The sequence below is a fragment of the Solea senegalensis genome, linkage group LG13 (genome assembly GCF_019176455.1).
Source record: "Solea senegalensis isolate Sse05_10M linkage group LG13, IFAPA_SoseM_1, whole genome shotgun sequence".
Classification (NCBI taxonomy): domain Eukaryota; kingdom Metazoa; phylum Chordata; class Actinopteri; order Pleuronectiformes; family Soleidae; genus Solea; species Solea senegalensis.
In genome coordinates, this window is record NC_058033.1 from 20299691 (window position 1) to 20317490 (window position 17800).

General features: G+C 42.0%; 1 protein-coding gene across 10 annotated transcripts in view; it reads right to left on the minus strand.

Moving 5' to 3' along the window:
- The window catches only part of rapgef6 (Rap guanine nucleotide exchange factor (GEF) 6), a 103518-nt gene that overhangs the window by 31138 nt on the left and 54580 nt on the right, over window positions 1-17800 (minus strand). For all 10 annotated transcript variants that reach the window (XM_044042993.1, XM_044042989.1, XM_044042990.1 and 7 more), the window contains 4 exons: window positions 6882-7013; window positions 3591-3771; window positions 2194-2330; window positions 264-422 (listed from right to left, as the gene is read on the minus strand). In XM_044042993.1, coding sequence (XP_043898928.1) covers window positions 264-422; window positions 2194-2330; window positions 3591-3771; window positions 6882-7013 — 609 coding nt within the window. The remainder of the gene's footprint in view (window positions 1-263; window positions 423-2193; window positions 2331-3590; window positions 3772-6881; window positions 7014-17800) is intronic.

A 17800-nucleotide genomic window follows, 5' to 3' on the forward strand; every position in this document is an offset into this window, starting at 1 on the left:
CGAGAGAGACAGTGTCTCAAGAACATGCAACATCACATCTTCTCTATGCTTCCTGTGACAATACTGTAGTGTAGTAAACTCAGGCAAAGAAGTATACTATTCTATGACAATAAACAAAATGCTTCTGGCTTAATTAATTCCCTAGAGTCTGTATTTTACATTTTAAGTCTTCTCTAAAAAGATGATATGACACCACACAACTTGAACTGAACATTTCAAGGTATGAACACAGTTATTGCCGTTTTTTGGGGGGGTTTCTTTACCTGACAGTCGTCCCCCTTGGTGCGAACCTCTCCGTTCATGTACTGCTTCTCCAGCGACGGCGAGATCCCAAAACTGTTGCCCATGCACAGCATCTCCATTCTGCCCTCGGCATGGCTGATCTCGACGGCCCCGTTCAGAATGACATACCACAGGTCCAGCTGCAGACAGGTGAGCACAGAGACGCCGACGATGCACGTCAAAAACAGTCACAAGCACAGGATCACAGTAAACTACCAATATTAATGCTCAGTTCACAAAGGACTCTATATATTACCAGTGTGAGTAATTACAGTCATTTTAATGTTAACTATCCGGGCATTAGAATTATACAGCTGCTCAAGAATGACAGTTAAAACGCCTCTATTTGTCCTGACTGACATTTAGTGTATCGTGAGTATAATGTGTGTCGTGTGAGGTACGGCCGTGGCGCTGAAGAGCTATTGTGTCTCCAGGAGATGCTGGCAGGCGTAACATAATAAGCCATTCATCCAGCGTGTGTGTGTGAGTGGACAGAGGGAGGATGAATGAGCTCTCTGGGCCCACGTCCTTCCCTCATTTCAATATAACGGAGATTTTCCTCCTCATTGTCTTCTTCCTCTCTCTCTAATTGCTAATTTCCTGTCAGCCCACATCAGGAATAAAAAAAACTTATTTTCACAGTTAGGAGGCGCCATCTTTTATTTATTTATTTATTTATTTATTTATTTATGTATATATAAATGAAATGCTATTAAGTAAGGAAGGGTAGGGCAACCATTCATCTATATTTGAACACAAAAGTCAATATTAATAAAGTCTGTATAGAATTGTCACACTTTTTATTGTATGAATGTGTAATGAAAATGTAATGGATGTCTGCAAAGTTCCCTCTTATTGTCGTTCTTTGTCCTCTAAACTCACTAACTGACTCACAAAAACTTATTCATGTTTCCACGGATCTTTACTGTGTGCATCTATCGTAGGATTTAAGGATCAATTTTGATTCACACACGTCTTTTTGAGGACATTTAACAACTTAAAAAGCCATTTTTGAGGGTTTATATAAATTAGGATTAAGATGTTTTTTGTCGTTAGGTTAAGATCAGAATTTGGCATTAACTGATTTGGGTTAGGGTGAGGAATAATGCTTTTGTTAGGCTGTCCAAAAGCAGTGCAGTGTCCTAAAAAGCAAATCTGTGTGTGGGTTTATCTCACTGATGGGAATTCTCGTCCATCCAAGCTTGGCGTCTGGCAGCTCGCTGCCATTTATCACCCCGTCAGTTCTAATGCTCATACTGTGTGTGTGTAACCAAACAGCCATGACAGGAGAGGCGCCCGTTTCCCCCGGGCATTGGAACTTCATTAATTAACTGTAGCAGCCTTAAGTGATTGGCAGAGCGTTCGCTCTTCACTGACTCTGCATATATACACACACACACACACACACGTGTGTCTGTGAGTGTGCAGATTACAAGGTATGACTACATGTACGTACATATATCACAACGTGCAGTTTTGTGTCTTTTCCCCAGTTTAACATATTCATACATATGCAAAATGTGCCACTACCAGCTGATAATGACACCGCAGCATGTCTGTATCTGTGTGTGTGTTATTCAAAAGGTTACTTCACTGTTTTACAGATAAGGGAAAGGCATATCTAATAATTGTTAACTAATTATGTTAATTGCTAATGACCAAATTAGAATCAGCAGGCCAGCGCGCACGTCGTGTTTCTGAATGAATAAATGAAACAATTAAGATGACAAGTCATTCTTAAGCCTCTGTGGCGTTGCCTTAATTTGGCAGATTTGATAAAAACAAAACCCATTTTCCATTAAGTTATAGCGACCCTGTTAGTGATTAACTGTCACATTAACCCTTTAGATTCACACCAAGTCGACAACTTTGTCAGACCCTTTGTGAAACATTTAAACGTATCCAGTGTACCTCTTGTTTGTCGTGCAGTATGACCGTGCCGGCCTGCTCCACCACCTCGAACACCATGACGCTGCACAGGTCTCGCCGCACCGACATGGTCATGTTGGCAAAGGCGGGCAGTTGGTGCATGAACTCCAGTAATTGCTCTGTTTGGCAGAAAAAAAAACCGAGAGAGACGTAATGTAAAATGTAAAAGAAAGGAAAAAAAAGGGAAGAATAAAGAGGAGAAACAGAGAAAATTAAACCCTCGGAACCAATTTCTACGCTGACAAATAGCAGCTGTCCCGAGACAAAGCCGTGGACTTAAATTGCCCTTGTGAAAGCGAGTCTGGCCACATAAATCACCGGATTATCTGTTAATTCAAATGCAAAGGATAAAAATAAAACTATATAATATATACACACATATTATTTATCCACTATACATTTATTTATATTTTCCCTGCTCACCTTTGGCCTGTCATTTATCAAAGCAAACACTATTATGACATGAGGGATGCTCCAAAGTATAAAATGTACAGAAAATACATCTAATATTTGTTTTATTAATGCGGTCACCTAAGGCGAATAAAGGTTAAGCCTCAACAGTAAAGATAAGAACATGTAAAGATATATTATGCACACTATTTTTGCTAAAATTTCCTCTCTTTCATTCTTTCCTTGTCTCTTGTATTTTAAAAAAAATGCTGTATGCGTTATATTATGTAAAATAAGACTCTGTATTTTTAGTTTAAGTACCAGTTTAACAAGTTGGAAACACACACAGCAAATGGGATCTAGCGATGTATTAATGATGAAGTGGTACTCAATTCTAAAATCCATTTTCAACATCAGCTCAAGCCTGCAAACGAGGCTAATATATTATGCGCGACTCAACATCAGTCTGTCATAAGCAGTAAAACCAATGTGTGATAATTGCCGTTGTACTCATTTGAATATTTTTGTAAACCTGAAGGACGAAAACAAACAGAGACGGTGTTAGACTTAGGGTTAAACTGATGCTCTGACTGTTATCAGGTGAATAAGAGATCAGTGAAGAAGACCAGCAACCCAGCATGACAACACCAGGTCTTCACAACTTCTCTCAGTCCTCTGATGTGGTCACCTTCACCTCCTGAACCCCCGCTGAGTCCTGCTAATTATGGTCTCAGTCTCTCTGATTGCCTGCTCTTAAAACACTCGGTGAAAGGCCACTACTGTGAGGGCTGCTTCTGAGAGCGCGGCATTTGTGTATCTTCTCTGTGTGCGCGCCGAATGAATGATAGATGATGGTATCTCATTAACATGGAAGCCAAAAATAGAAACTATGAAGTGCTCAAATCCGTTTCAATCCACTACTGATTTGATGTTTTAAATTGAAAATATGAACCTTTTCGGGCATTTAAACAACGGTACAGTAGACTGACCAATGTCGTCGTCGTTGCGGTCCGCCGGGTCCTTTTCCAGACACTCTCGTACTAGATCTCGGCCCAGGAGCGTGTCCGAAGCTCTCTCCAGGTCCTCGTCTTCCTCCTCCTCTTCCTCACTGTCCACCGCAGCCTCCGGAAGTCCGGAGAGGTCCACGTCTCCCAGCTCGCTCTCTGTGGCCTGGAGCGATGGAAAATGTGTTTTCTTGTCAGTAACAGAAAAGGAGCAAGTCTATGAGGAGGAATATTCACTCAAATATAAAGAACCTGTTTTTTTTACTTTTTATTCATCAGAGATAAAGTGCACTTTATCTGTGTTCCCACAAAAAGCACTCGCATGCAAAAATGGGCAAAAGCAATTCTGAGGGAAAAACAAAAATGTCAGTTAGCGAATCTCCACCTTTTAGAAGCTGACAAAAAAGAAATTAAGAACTATAATTGCCTTCTATTACAGCTATAATCAATTTCTTTTTTTTCTCTTATTTCAGGACAATTTACCTGAAGCATCGCCTGAGCTCAACATGAAGAATAACCTCGGAAAAGTCACAAACCACAAAACAGCCAAATAAATAATCCCAGCAGTAAAAACATACAGGCCTCTATAGGAGGTTTACGGGCCTAGAAACAAAGACAAAAATACTGCAGGTGTAAATATAAGCCTGATTTCTACCTCTGTCTGTTTACCTTACTGCCATGGTTCCCAATCTGGGGTCCAAGCCCGCCTTAGGGGGCGCCAGAGATCACATGGCGCAGAGCTTTGACGGCTCTGAGTTTGTGAGGTTAATATAATTATATCTGTGCATCCCAGTCAGACACGGTCTCACTCACTGACATGTGAGTAAACTGAGATTTGATCCTGCATCAATTCAACGTAACCAGTAGTTAAAAGTACCTACATGCTGGTCAAAGCGAATGAGGGGGTTTGTGTCCACTTAATTAAGGTATAATAAGAAAAAAGTGAATTCTCCGGCCTAAACACAGTGAAGATGAACTCCCTAATGCACAGCGCAATCGAGCGCTCAGATTCTGTGGAGATTTGGTACCTGGCCAAACGGTTTTATGGCGTCCTCTGAGGCAACGAGATTAAACTAGCGGTCCGTTCCAAGTTCACGTAAAGGGTTCACTCTTGTTTTCACAAATTAGGGTTGGGGAAAAAAGCTTTTCAGAGGAATTTAAAACACACCAGCTGCTCCGCTCCATCCTGTTCTACATCACTTATATTTCACTTGGCTCGAGATGACAACAGACGGGCCAAGAGAACTTAAAAATAACTTCCTGTCCAAAACAATCTGTGAATTCTGATGTTATTCCATTTCTCTTATGCTGTTTGTTTTTTCTTGTCACACTAGTGTTGGAAGACGGACAAGGTAAAATAATCAGAAAATAATCTGTATTACAACAAACAAACAAAAACTCAAAAGATAAGATTTGATAAACAACTATTTTTCTACTGTTTTGCTTCAGATGGATTTTATATCACGTATTTACTGAGGAAGCAGCGAAAAAGGCCAAAAGTGCAAAGGAACTTTTTATAGCTGCCGAATACGAGAAAGAAAACATCATATTGTCAAATATGCTGCTATAGAGGATGATAAATGTGTGCAGAAAAGTGGCCTTCAGTTTAAGATTTGTTAGAAAAATGGAGGCATTGAGGGAGTTGGGATAGAGTTGCAGTCCTGGGGCAATAACACATCACTTAAGTCTCACTTTCAACCCAGAGTCACTGAAGTAAGCTTTCACACCCAGTTCATTCTAAATGCTGGACGTGTCAGGAGGACATTCAAGAACGGGAGGAATATCCAGAGGTTGAGGATATATACTTGAACTATAAAAAAAAGAAGAAACAAAGACGTGTGGGAGGCATAAAAGATGCTTTAAAGGAGGAGAAGATGGCTGACAGGAGAGGGCAGTAAAGCAGGGAAATGTCATAAAAGAACAATGTGAGATAATGGAGCGACAGGAAGAGCTGAGAGGTTTGAGACAATACTGTAGGATTTGTCTCAAACCGTAGGGGTCAGAGCTCTGAGATAAATATCTGATCTCAGGATGAAAAGATCAGGTATCTCTGATCCAGAGCAGCCTGACTTACATCTACCTGTAATCACTCACACACACACAGGCCGAGGAGGGAGGACGGTCAGTGGCAGATACAGGAAGGGTTAAAATCCATGATTTACCACATGGGTGAGATGATTAAAAGACTCCAAACCTCCTCATCAGGCCGCTCTCGCACCATTTTTGAGTGCACTCATCCGTTATTCCCACTCTCTTCTCCCATTTGACTGCAAAAGTGGGAGGAGGCCGTGGACATTTTAGACAAATCGCTGCATCAAATGATGCATCTGTTGCTGCAGAAGAGAGAGAAACTACACCTGGAATGTGAAGTCCGGAGACAGCAGGCGTAAAATGTGTGATGTTTCTTAAATATGACACGCAGAGGAGGGAAGTGACTAATAATAAGACCTAAACAAAGGGAAATGATGCCATTATCTTTATATTCAACTCCCAAAATAATTAAAATGGGATTTGTACAACATAAAATAATGATAATATTAATTATGAGAGGTGTACAACACACAAAGATTCTGTGTGCAAAGAGAGAGCAGCAGCAGTGCTGATGGGATGAGTGTGATGAGATGACGGCCTTGTCATGGTCCTCTTTATGGCTCATTGATTTGCAGCCATTTAAATTATTCTACCGTCAGCACAGCAGTGGCATTACTGAAGGCCCTGAAATATCACACGAAGGTGAAAGTGTTACAAGAAGAGAGCCGGTGAACTCATTCCTCTGGAGGCCTCACAGCACGCCGACTCAAGGACAAACCTTCAATTTAGGAAGCTGTCACGTTGGAGAAGAGAGACTCCACACTTCCAACACTTCACTGCCTGGACATCTGGTAACTCGTTGTTTTGTATTTGTATATTATAATTAATAAAGTCGGCGTCTTTTGACATCCTTTCCTCGACTAAATCATGATTATCTCCTTGAAAAATGTTCCGTTACAAACTCAGTGTTACAGCTCCTTTACCTGAAACACAGGTACAGACATATACCTTGAAAAGGTTGAGTTAATTTCCTGCCATGTGACGTTTTGTCTGCAGCGGGGAGACAGATCAACAGGATGTAACGGATGCACAATAATTAGCTCAATACCAGAGAGGGAGGGGGGGGGCTGACAGATATGTGACAGGTTAGACAGAATTGGAGCGAGTCGTTCAGGGGGAGGACCCAGGGCGGCATCAGAGCTACATAAGGAGAGGACGACAGAGTGTGGTGGTTTTATCCTTTACCTGATAAATATCCGATAGGCTGCTGCTCCCCGAGTCGCTGGCGATGCTGCATCCCGACTGGCTGGGAGGCATGTGCATCACCTGCTGGTGGGCGTGGTCTGTCAGATGCATCTTATTGAGGTCTGCGGGCAGCTGCTCATCAGACAGAAGAAAAGAGACACGGGAGAAGTTGTTGAAGAGGACGTGTGTGTTCAACAGAGGTTAACACTGAGCGCGCACACACACACACACAGTTTCATCAGCCTGAAAGCCAGCGTTGGTTTGGCACCGTCTCACACGAACAAACTCTCAAATAATTTACATGAAAGAGTGTGGAGATGGAGACATTGCAGACATCTGTAAATCATGTTCCAGGGCCCGGAGTTTGATATGATTCATGGTGGATTGTGAAGGGTAAGGTGGGAGCCAGGCTGCCTTTATTATTGTTGCTGTACCATGACCAAACAATGACGCTGTAAATCCTGTTATTGACCTTTCATGTTCATGCAGACAGCTTACATTGTAAGATACGTCATATAAACACACACACACACACACACACACCGCAGCTCATGACAAATAAAAACAATCAAACTCAATTAGAGGCACAAATGTGTTCCCGCCTCCCGAGCAGGCCACAGACAAACACAACTCTGTCAACAAATCAGTTCATGGCGTTTGGGAACGGATTTCTCGAGGGAAGTGAGACAATATGCGCTTAAAACTTATATAAATAAAAAGTTATTTGACTGCATTTAAGACTTTTCTGAAAATTGCTCACACTTCAAACTCAGAATAAACCACCATCGACTTAGTAAGAGACAACATTACAACTAAATTAGACACAATGGTCCATTTACACAAGTATATACTGGGTGAACAACACTATTCATTCAACACTGGTTTACTGTGTGAATAAAAACGGATGAAAATGTGAGAGAGAGAGAGAGAGCGTGCAGAGACGGTGAGTGATTGTTAACTTTATCACGGGTAAACACTTATTGATTTTGCTACGGTGTTTAATGTCGGTGATGATGAAGCGCTCACTTTGCATCATCCGTTTAACGCGTTCACCGGCGTCCGCACAGAGAATGTTCGAAAGGAATTTATGTGAACAAACATTTTGGAAGACGACCACGAGGATCTTAAGTGACCTAACTGAGGACTCGGTGTCTTCATTTATGTCTCTGCTGCATGGTTTCTTGGTTTCTTATGATTGGTTTTCAATTTTACTTCTGTGGCTGATTCTTAATTTATTTGTATATTGACTGATTTTTACTCCATTTCTAATTCTGACTTTATTTTTGCACGGTTAAAGATCTAGTGCAGAACCTCTTTCGCCCCCTGCGGACCTCAGAGTAATTAACAAGACACTGCGGTCCTAATTAGACCTGGATTTTCTCCCAGAGAGCGAGAGAGCGAGAGACAGAGAGAAGTGGAGTTGTGTCAAAGTTGTGTTACGTTGTCCTGACTGCATCCAGGAAACTTGGACACAGACAGATTGGCACATGCAGGCATGTCGTTAGGTAGGCGGTTGTTTGGAGGAAACACTGTTGGCAGAGCACATACAGTATATTCACTATCCAATGATCACATTCATTGGGATTTAAATGTGACTGGCAAATCCTATTGAACATCCAGGTTTATTATAAGCGGTAGAATCCACTTCTGAAACGTCCTGTCGTTTTCAGCCATAGTGTTGCCAGGTGGACTGGCACAGAACAAGTTCTAGAAGTGGATGTTACTGTTAAAAATAAACTTGGACATTGAGTAGGAGTTTACAATCGTATTTTTTTATCACAATCCCAATTTTAGCTTCACACACACACGATCATACGATAGTGAAAATGCACGCTCTGCCAATAAACTCATTTGGCAATGGCTCTGAATGCAACAGGGTTAGGGTTATGTTTGTATTTTTAAGTTTAAAACTTGAAGTTAAGGCTGCAAATGAATCGTCAACTATTTTGATCATAGATAAATCGGTTTTATTGGGTTTTTTTTAACAATTAATAGCAGCTTTCAGCTTCTTATTGTGAATATTTCCTGGTTTCTTTGCTCCATTTGACAATAAAATATAATTAAAACTGGGACGGTTTTGTTGTGTGGACAAAAGACATTTGAGAAGATCATGATTTTCCGGATTTTCCGATCGTCATTTTTCCACATTTTCACTACATTTTATGGACAAGGGAATACTCCATTAATTGTTAGTTGCAGCCTTACTTGAAGTACTTTGTACATTGCTTTGTCATTGTTATTATCATGTGCTGCACTCAGAAATAGGATGGAATGAAATATGTGGGGAGGGGGCTGAGGACAGGGGAACGCTGAGTAAATGGGGGAAGGGGGAAGTGAATCGTGGTGGTCTCGTGGCTCCCATTCACACCACTGACTTAATCCTGCTCTAATCCCCTTTTTCCCTCTCTCAGTGGGCACAGCCAAGAGGAGGTGTGTGTGTGTGTGTGTGAGGGGGTTGATGGGGTCTCCCATTCATGTCATGCATTAAGAATGAGAGCTATGAGATTAAATATAAATGTGCAAGGTTCCTCCAGCTGTACGATTCCATCATGTCAAGGAGCGTCCGAAATCATGGGAGGATCACGCTGAGCCATAATAAGAAATGTGAAAATGAATTATTGGCTAATGTTACGGACAACACACAACTTTCAATCTCTTTGTTTATGGCTGTAATGAAATAATAGTGAGGGTACATTAATCAGATAGAATTCATTTTCAATATATTGCCCCAAAAAGATCCTTCCCTCTATCAAGTAAGAACAAATAAAAAAAGAAAAATGAACTTTATGACCACCCAAGTTCCTAAAAAGCATCGCTGTGCAACACAATGTCTATTTCCCTGCAAAACAGACAGTAAATAGTCATTCAGTATGTTGACTGCTTTTAATAATCATAAAAATAAATGTATAATTTGATAATTGGCACCCTTGTGGTGAAGCCTGTCTGCGCTTAAGTAATTTACTGAATTCATTAAAACCACAGACGCGCTTTAGCAAAACCAACAATAGCACACAACGCTTGTGTAAAGTGCAACAGATCAGTAAATTAGAGTAGCATTTCAGTGACGATCTTTGCTACTTGTGTAGAGAGACGTGCTGATCCTCGGATGGTTTTATGGGAAACAAACAAAAATCATTCATTTACCTTATCTGTCTGGCTTAATAGTCTGGAAATGAGTTGGTTAGAGGTCCCAGAGGGGACCACTCCACTGAAGATGGAGGTGGAGAACACGGCCCGATATCAGCTGTGACTACACTCTCTAAAGAAGTTTGAAGAGCAGCCTTAATTCATATACAGAGACATCATTTAACTCCCAGGCAGGAAACACAAAAAGACAACTAATACTCCACCAGTCACAGAGAAGGAGAAACACCATTTGTGACGTGTTTACAGAAGATGAAGAGCAGCAGGACGCAGCAGGGGAGATGAAGAAATGATGATGAGAAACACAGCACACGCCCCAAAAGAAGAACAATAGATTAAGATGAATAATAATAAAGAGGAAGAATGACTTAGAGACAAAAGTGATGAGGATGATTATTAAAATGACTTCAACAAACAATGATTAAAACGAGATTAGATGAATGGTGGTTTTGCTGTAGTCTCCCAAGAAGAAAAACAAAGAGAGATGCTTTAGTGACTCCAACAATGTCTGCATTGAAAAAGGAAAACCAATAACTAAACAATCTGACTTTAATTAAGCATTGTGACGGAAACAAACACCTTGTGTCGAGGTGTAGGGAAGAATAAATCCTATTTGAGGGCAAATCTGAGACAAAAACACCAGGGATGACAATGGACAGTGAGATTATCTGACATGAACATCATCGGCCTGCAGATGTCAGCACTGACAAACTGCCACACAGAGCAACTGAACACAACCATGAGCTATGATGACAATGTCTTGATTTAAAGGTTGCAGATTCAGATTCAGCTGCCCAGATACTCATTTCTCCTTTACGACATTTGTTTCTTGGTTATCTAGAAGTTAGTTTACGTCCACAGAGACTCGCAAATGTCGTAACTAAGAAAGCCTTCTTTCAAAATCAAGTGTCGCCATCATCTAGAATGTTTGTTGCTGCAAACCCAGAAATAAAAGGCCTGAGAGCAAAGTTTGCACATTAAGAACCTGGAACCTCAGCAGTTGACATAGTGTACTGTATGTGTCTTTGCTGCTAACAGCTGTCACTATGTGTTGAGCTGGAGCTCAGGCCACATCATCACCTCAGAAACCAAACCACTCCAAACTGCAGCAGCAGCAGCAGCAGCAGCAGCAATTCGCCTTTTTTCCCACAGTTGCACAAGCGAGTTATCTTTCTTCTGATGTGATGAGGTCTAAGTCATTTCTGCTGGTTTTCTCGTCGTCGATTATCTCGATTATCTTCTTCAGCCGTCTCCAGCCTTCTCTACTCTTGGATCAAACCCTAATTTTCAGACCCCGCATTCAAATGAGCATGGAGACATGAAAACCCGACTGACACTGACTCCGCTGTCTGGAACATGACACACAAACACACCTTTCTAAAAGGTTTTTAATGACAGCTGCACTGCAGAGAACCTTGATCAGGTGAGGCCTGTCTGGTCTAATTTTGTCTTGTGGCAGTGGCGGCGTTGTGACACACATCGATGACTGTTGCACACGTACAGACTCTTCTGTGCGCGAATACTCAAGTACGTGAGAGAATGCATCTTCAGAAGTTCGCTACGGGCGACTGGACGCGCTTTAAAATGAAGGTCGAAGATGCTTCAAGTCGTATCTAAGAGTCTTCTTCTGTTGCAACACACATATGGAACATATTGTACAGTATGTATGATAATGCATCGACATAATCCATTCAGCCCATTGAATAATACACACGCTCAGCGCACAGCCACGCTCTAATAATCCATTACTGGTAGGATCTGTAGACGGCTGAATTAAGATACAGTGCAGATGGAGATGGAGAGACTCTACGGAGACATGATGTGAGTGTGTGAAATTGTGTGTGTGTGAGAGAGAGAGAGAGTGAGAGAGAGAGAGAGGGAGCGAGGTGTGACGGGAGATAATAAGTCAAAAGGAAAGTGTAAGGAGAGAGTGATGAAGGTATGATTGCCTGTGTGTGTGAAACATGCAGAGAGCATATATATAATAGACAGAAGTCCAACAGTGAAGGGGTGAAGATAAGGATACAGTCTGGATTGTTCTTTGAAGAATCCAGTTCTACGTCAGTCCAGACGTGAGTCAGACAGACGGGAGAGACTGACTCTCTACCAGCTGGGAAAGGAGCGATGTAATGAATTGAAGTTGGAATTGGAGGTGACAACTGCAAAGGCCATGCCACAGAGGAACAGAGAGGGGGGGCGGGGTTTAGCAGGGAAATATATGAGGAGAGGAAGCCTCAAATATTGTTGAATAGAAAAGACAGCGGTGTTCCATTTCTCTATTTCTCTATTTCAAATTTCAAACGTGTGTAAAAGTGCTCTTGTTCCACAGCAGTTACAAAATCCAAATTCTGGGTCGCAACAGAAATTCTCTCTCTGGAACACGAGTTGGAGGAGGAAGAAAAAAAAGGTGCGGGTTGTGATTTGGCAGGTGCTGGTTTGGGAGATACCAGGTTCAACGATTATGGGTTGGCAAGTTTTAAGCCTGGATGTACTTTGGCTGGCAGGCGTCGACAGTGGATAAAGAGAGCATTAGTTGGCACTTTTCGCACTTTGCCGTGCCGGTATTGTGACAGACGGGATGCTGAAGTGCCCGAGGACGGGCCTGTGACTTTTGCCCCAGTTGTCGGAGAGTGACGGCGGCGAGGGGGACACAGGGAGAAGAGGAAGGAGAGACATAAAAGCCAAGTAAATAGAAGATATCAAATCGGAGCAGAACAGTTCATGCTTTAAAAATCAAAACTCATTTTCAACTTGTTAAATTTATGACCAACAGGATTAAGACACGACTTCTTAATGCCATCCCAGGGCGATATGATGTTTTGGTTCTTAATCATAGCAAATTATATTCCATCTCACTTGCCTTTGTTAGAATAAACTCATGTGGATGGTCTTTCTTGGTTTGTATTGACTCTAAATTGGCTGCACGCTCAACAGTCTTCGCCGCACATTCATTCTTCTGGAGCCTCGCACAGTGAAGAGGGTAATTAGCACGGGTCAAGTGTTCTTCTCTTCTGGAGGACTGACGGCGTTATGTTATAGTCGGGCTTCAATAGATAGAAATTCCTCCCAGGTGACGTCTGGAGTTGGTATTTGTTTTGTCAATTGTGCATTAATGAGAGGAATGTTCCAGCCGGTTATTTTCTCCTCTAATCACATTAAGACCTTGCGGAGGAAATGAAATAAAGCAATGTTTCAAGGCCTTCTTTTAAATGTGATTGTAAAACTATGTCATTTGATTTTCCATCCATCTCTTCTCTAGATAGTGTTGAACGTCTTCCAACTGTGAGGATTTTTTTAAATCCAGGATAAAAACACTTGTCTTCTCCTGTGCTTACGACTGAGCTCTTTCATTATTTCATGCTGCAACCTTATATCTAATTTCTCTCTTTTTCCATTTTATTTCTCAAGTTGCACGTTTTTATATTATTTGTTTCCAATTCTTACCGTCAAATGTTTGTTTCGTGTAAAGCACACTGAGCTGCCATTGTGTATGATAAAGAAAGCTGCCTTGCCTTGCCTTCCATCACATTTTAACAATAATTGGGGTTAAAGGGAACTTGCGTTCAGTCTTGTTTTGCTGCCTGCACGTGCACGTTTTGCTAATCTGTGTTTGTGTGCTACAGGAAGGCGCAAAGGCGTCTTTGTCTGGGCTCGTACGGAAGGTGGGCCACGGTCAGGTCTGCTTGATACACTTTCAATACTGAGACACACACAGAAAGCGAGAGAAACAGCGAGAGAACACACACACATACCTTTTGGCTCAGCTCTGTTCACAGATGCTTCCTGCTCTGCAGCCTAACCACCACTACTACACACACACACATGCACGGTGTCCCTGGCACCCCTACTGGTTGACCCTGGCAGCCCCACCCTGTGGTTCTCCTCCTGTGTTTTTGTTAATGTTGGATCCTGTTCCCCGCAGCTGGCCCACTCACTGCAGTCCGTCACGACGGAGCCCGAGAATACAAATTGTGCACCACGCACGACCAGGGCAGGAAATTACCTTTGTGCACCCACTGGTACAACACTGATCGCAAACCTGCACACTGACCAAAGAATGTGTTATTTTACCTGTCAAAACCTACTCTGGACAACAAAGGGAAGTGAGCGCAGTGTCCAGACACGAGCAGAACTGTGTTGGTGGTCCTTTCCATGAGTTTGTGTTGTTTTGAAACCAAAAATCTCACCGTGACCGTGTGCAGATGTGCGTGTGTGTTCCGAACCAGTTTAAACATGCTTGAATATTCAGTGTGAAACGTCGTAATATGTGAAAGAAGATGCAAAATATTAACCTCAATCAAACCTAAAATGAAAAGCACAGGACTGACTTGAAAGTCTTACACAAATGCTTTCTTTAGAGGCAACTCAAGATAATAGAGTTTCTACATTTTCAAACAATGCCTGACTGGTTTTGACAAGACACACTCTCCTTTCCTTTCATTTTCCTCTGTAGTTTAAAATAAAACAACCACAGGGAAAATCCATCCATTCCATCTTAAACTTACAAATAAGAATACCGCATGATCCCGTTAAAGCTCCGTTATTGTGCACACAGACGAGGGGCCGTCCAGTAGATCAATAGCAGTGGGACAATGTGAGCATTATAGCTCATGGCTGATGGACTCAGGTGGGTGGAATTTGCATATACATGTATATATATATATATATATATATATATATGTATGTGCACATGCACTTTATCTGTGAGTGTTGACTATAGATTGTTTCAATCGCTGCCTTCTGTCAGGGACATTGTTTTAGACTAAAACATTTATGTTTGGGTTAAAATTAGGGGGTAGAGTCAAGGTCAGTGTCCAGGAAATGAACGCAAGTCAATGTCAATTAGCCGTTCTTTCACTCAATTTAGTCCAGTAATGTTCACCAGCTTCAGTAATGCAACACAGACGGCGGTTGAACAGGAGTTTTTACTCTTTGATTTCTAAACACGGCTGGAAAATATGTTGAGATTACACATTTATAACAATAATAATATACACGTTAATTGTGGTACTGAACATATTTATGGGAAGAAAAAGACTACAAATATAATATACATCCATATATATACTCTATACTTTGTTATATTGCTAATAAAGAAAATATTGTTGCGATGGTATTAAGCATTAATTCAACATATCATACCTAACAGACCGCTATTGCATGTTTCAAGACAATGCACTAGAACATTTTATCCAGGGTAAACTACACTAAAATACAACAATAAAAACTGCTTTAAAAGGGGGATTTATGTGTATGTATATGATTTTGTGTGTAAAATGTGATTTTTAAGATCATTTTCTTGAGCGTCGATGGGATTTAATGGCAATGCAAACGGATAGGAGAAAACAAAATGGAGCGGTATGTGTTTTTGTTTAGAGTACGCCAGTAATTTACGACCAGAGGGGGGTGAATTGGGCACGGCCTGGACTAATGCAACCCATATCGATCTTTATCACCCCTACTTCCTGACTATATGATATCCTAGACCTCCCCCTGCCATGCTAAAAGCACTTTCTCGTTCGTTCTCTAATGTTGCAGAGGCAACGACCGAGTGTTGCACCCTCCACCCCCAGCCCCAACCTCTCCTCTGGCCTCAAAGGCCACATTAGCTCGACACCCTGTGCGACGTGCGATCGCTTCATCAATCAGCCCGTCTGTGGGCCTGAGGTCAGACGAGACCTGCCGAGGCTGTGGCATTACATCACCTGGCCAAAGGTCGTCCCTCTTAAGTACCCCCCCCAAAAAAAAAAATGGTTAGGTCAACATAATATCCAGGTACCAGGGGAGCCACGGTGCAACTCTCTAATCCTCTCTCTTAATGGTGTCTGCAGTTTCCATCTGCTGATGTGATGATACAGAGGAGTACAAAGTGCAGCTTTTTTGACAGACAGCTTTTTATCGCAGCCTGTTGACTGCAGCACAACAATCTTTTTAAACTCACTTCATACTCACTGACTCTCAGAGACTATAAAGTGGATTATTTATAGATATTGTGACTTCTTGATAGCCGTGCCGAGTGCAATGACCGTGACCGCACTGGCCCTTATCAGTATTTAAATGTCACATACTTTATTATTGTAGCTAATTTGCATGTCCCCCGAAATAATTGTACAAGCCACAGATTATTCTTAGCCTTTGGTTTGTGAGTTATTCTTCCTCTCGAGTCATGAGAGAGTCTACCGAGTCGAGAAGCAACTTTAAATTGTTTCTTAAGTTTGTCACTCAGTTTGGACGGTAGCATTATTAAATCTTAATTCAATTTGAAAATGCATATACAGTTCTGTTCGGAGGTTTAATTTTGTCTCTCAAGCTTGTTTCTGGAGAGACAAGCTCACCGCCACAAATTTGATTATTACCTTTATAGCGAGGGGCCAGCGACACACTTGGTACTTAATCCCGACACGTACGCACCATCTGGGCATGAAGCCACAGCACTGAGAAACAGGGGTCAAAGGAATAATAAAACACCCCTATTCCACTCTGAGGTCCATCACTTTCATTGTGCCATGTACCATGAGTTCATGATGCTTTAAAATGTCCATTTTGACTGGAACTACACATAAGAATTTGCTTGTAATCTAAAAAAAGCTTAATTTAGTTTGGTTACTTTTGTCTGCCCATCTGTCCGACTCTGACCTTTCTTGCCTCACCTGCGCTGGCACTAACTCAAACCTCACACTGTCTCTGTCCACCTACCCAATGAAACTGTAGCCCAAGTAGTAGTAGTATTATTATTCAGTGCAGCATTGGTGCACATAAACTGATTAAGCCAATGTTTAGCGAGGTCCATGGATTGATCAATGAGGGAAGCAAAGGCAAGGCAGAGTCTGGGTCTGCTGCATTCTGCCAGGGGAGCCCAGAGCACACAGTCGGGGAATTAGTACGACTGCTTTACATCAGAGTTATGTTGTGCTGTTGTGCAGCAAAAATTCTCCCCAGTATGTTTTTATTTTAACCAAGCCAAAGCTAAGGTCGTAAGAAACTGCTGAATGTGGGGAAAAAAAGAATCAAATCTATGAACTACATGAAGCCTCTGCTTTGAGTACACTACAATTTCAATAAAGATCACTTCTTTACGGAGTTATGCAATAGGCAACGGGTGATGCCGGGGTTGCAGAAGCACAGAGAGCAAAGGTTAGGTATGTGAGGATGCAGACGGTTCCAGAAGGAGCTGCTGTGATTTATAAGATTTATGAAGCAGCAGTTGAGTGAGGATACGGCGCAGCAGGGCAGCATCAGCTCCAGCATCAGTATCAGCATCAGCATCAGCATCAGCATCACATCAGCATCAGCATCTACAGCATCAGCTCCAGCATCAGCCCAGCATCAGCTACAGCATCAGCTACAGCTACAGCAGCATCAGCTACTGCATCAGCTCCAGCATCAGCATCAGCAGCATCAGCATCAGCATCAGCATCAACTACACCACCAGCTTCAGCATCAGCTTCAGCATCAGCTTCAGCATCAGCTTCAGCATCAGCAGCATCAGCATCAGCATCAGCATCAGCATCAGCATCAACTACACCACCAGCTTCAGCATCAGCATCAGCATCAGCTCCAGCATCAGCTACAGCATCAACTACAGCATCAACTACAGCATCAGCCTGGCAACAACAACAACAACCGACCCCATTACTGACGTTTAAATAATAGATGGGGAAATGAGAGAGGGCAACGGAGGGGGAAAAAGAGATGTAGCAGAGATTTAGTCGCGGATGGAAAAGTCCCTCTCTAGAAACAGATAGAAAAAGAAGAGGAACAACAGAGGAAGACAG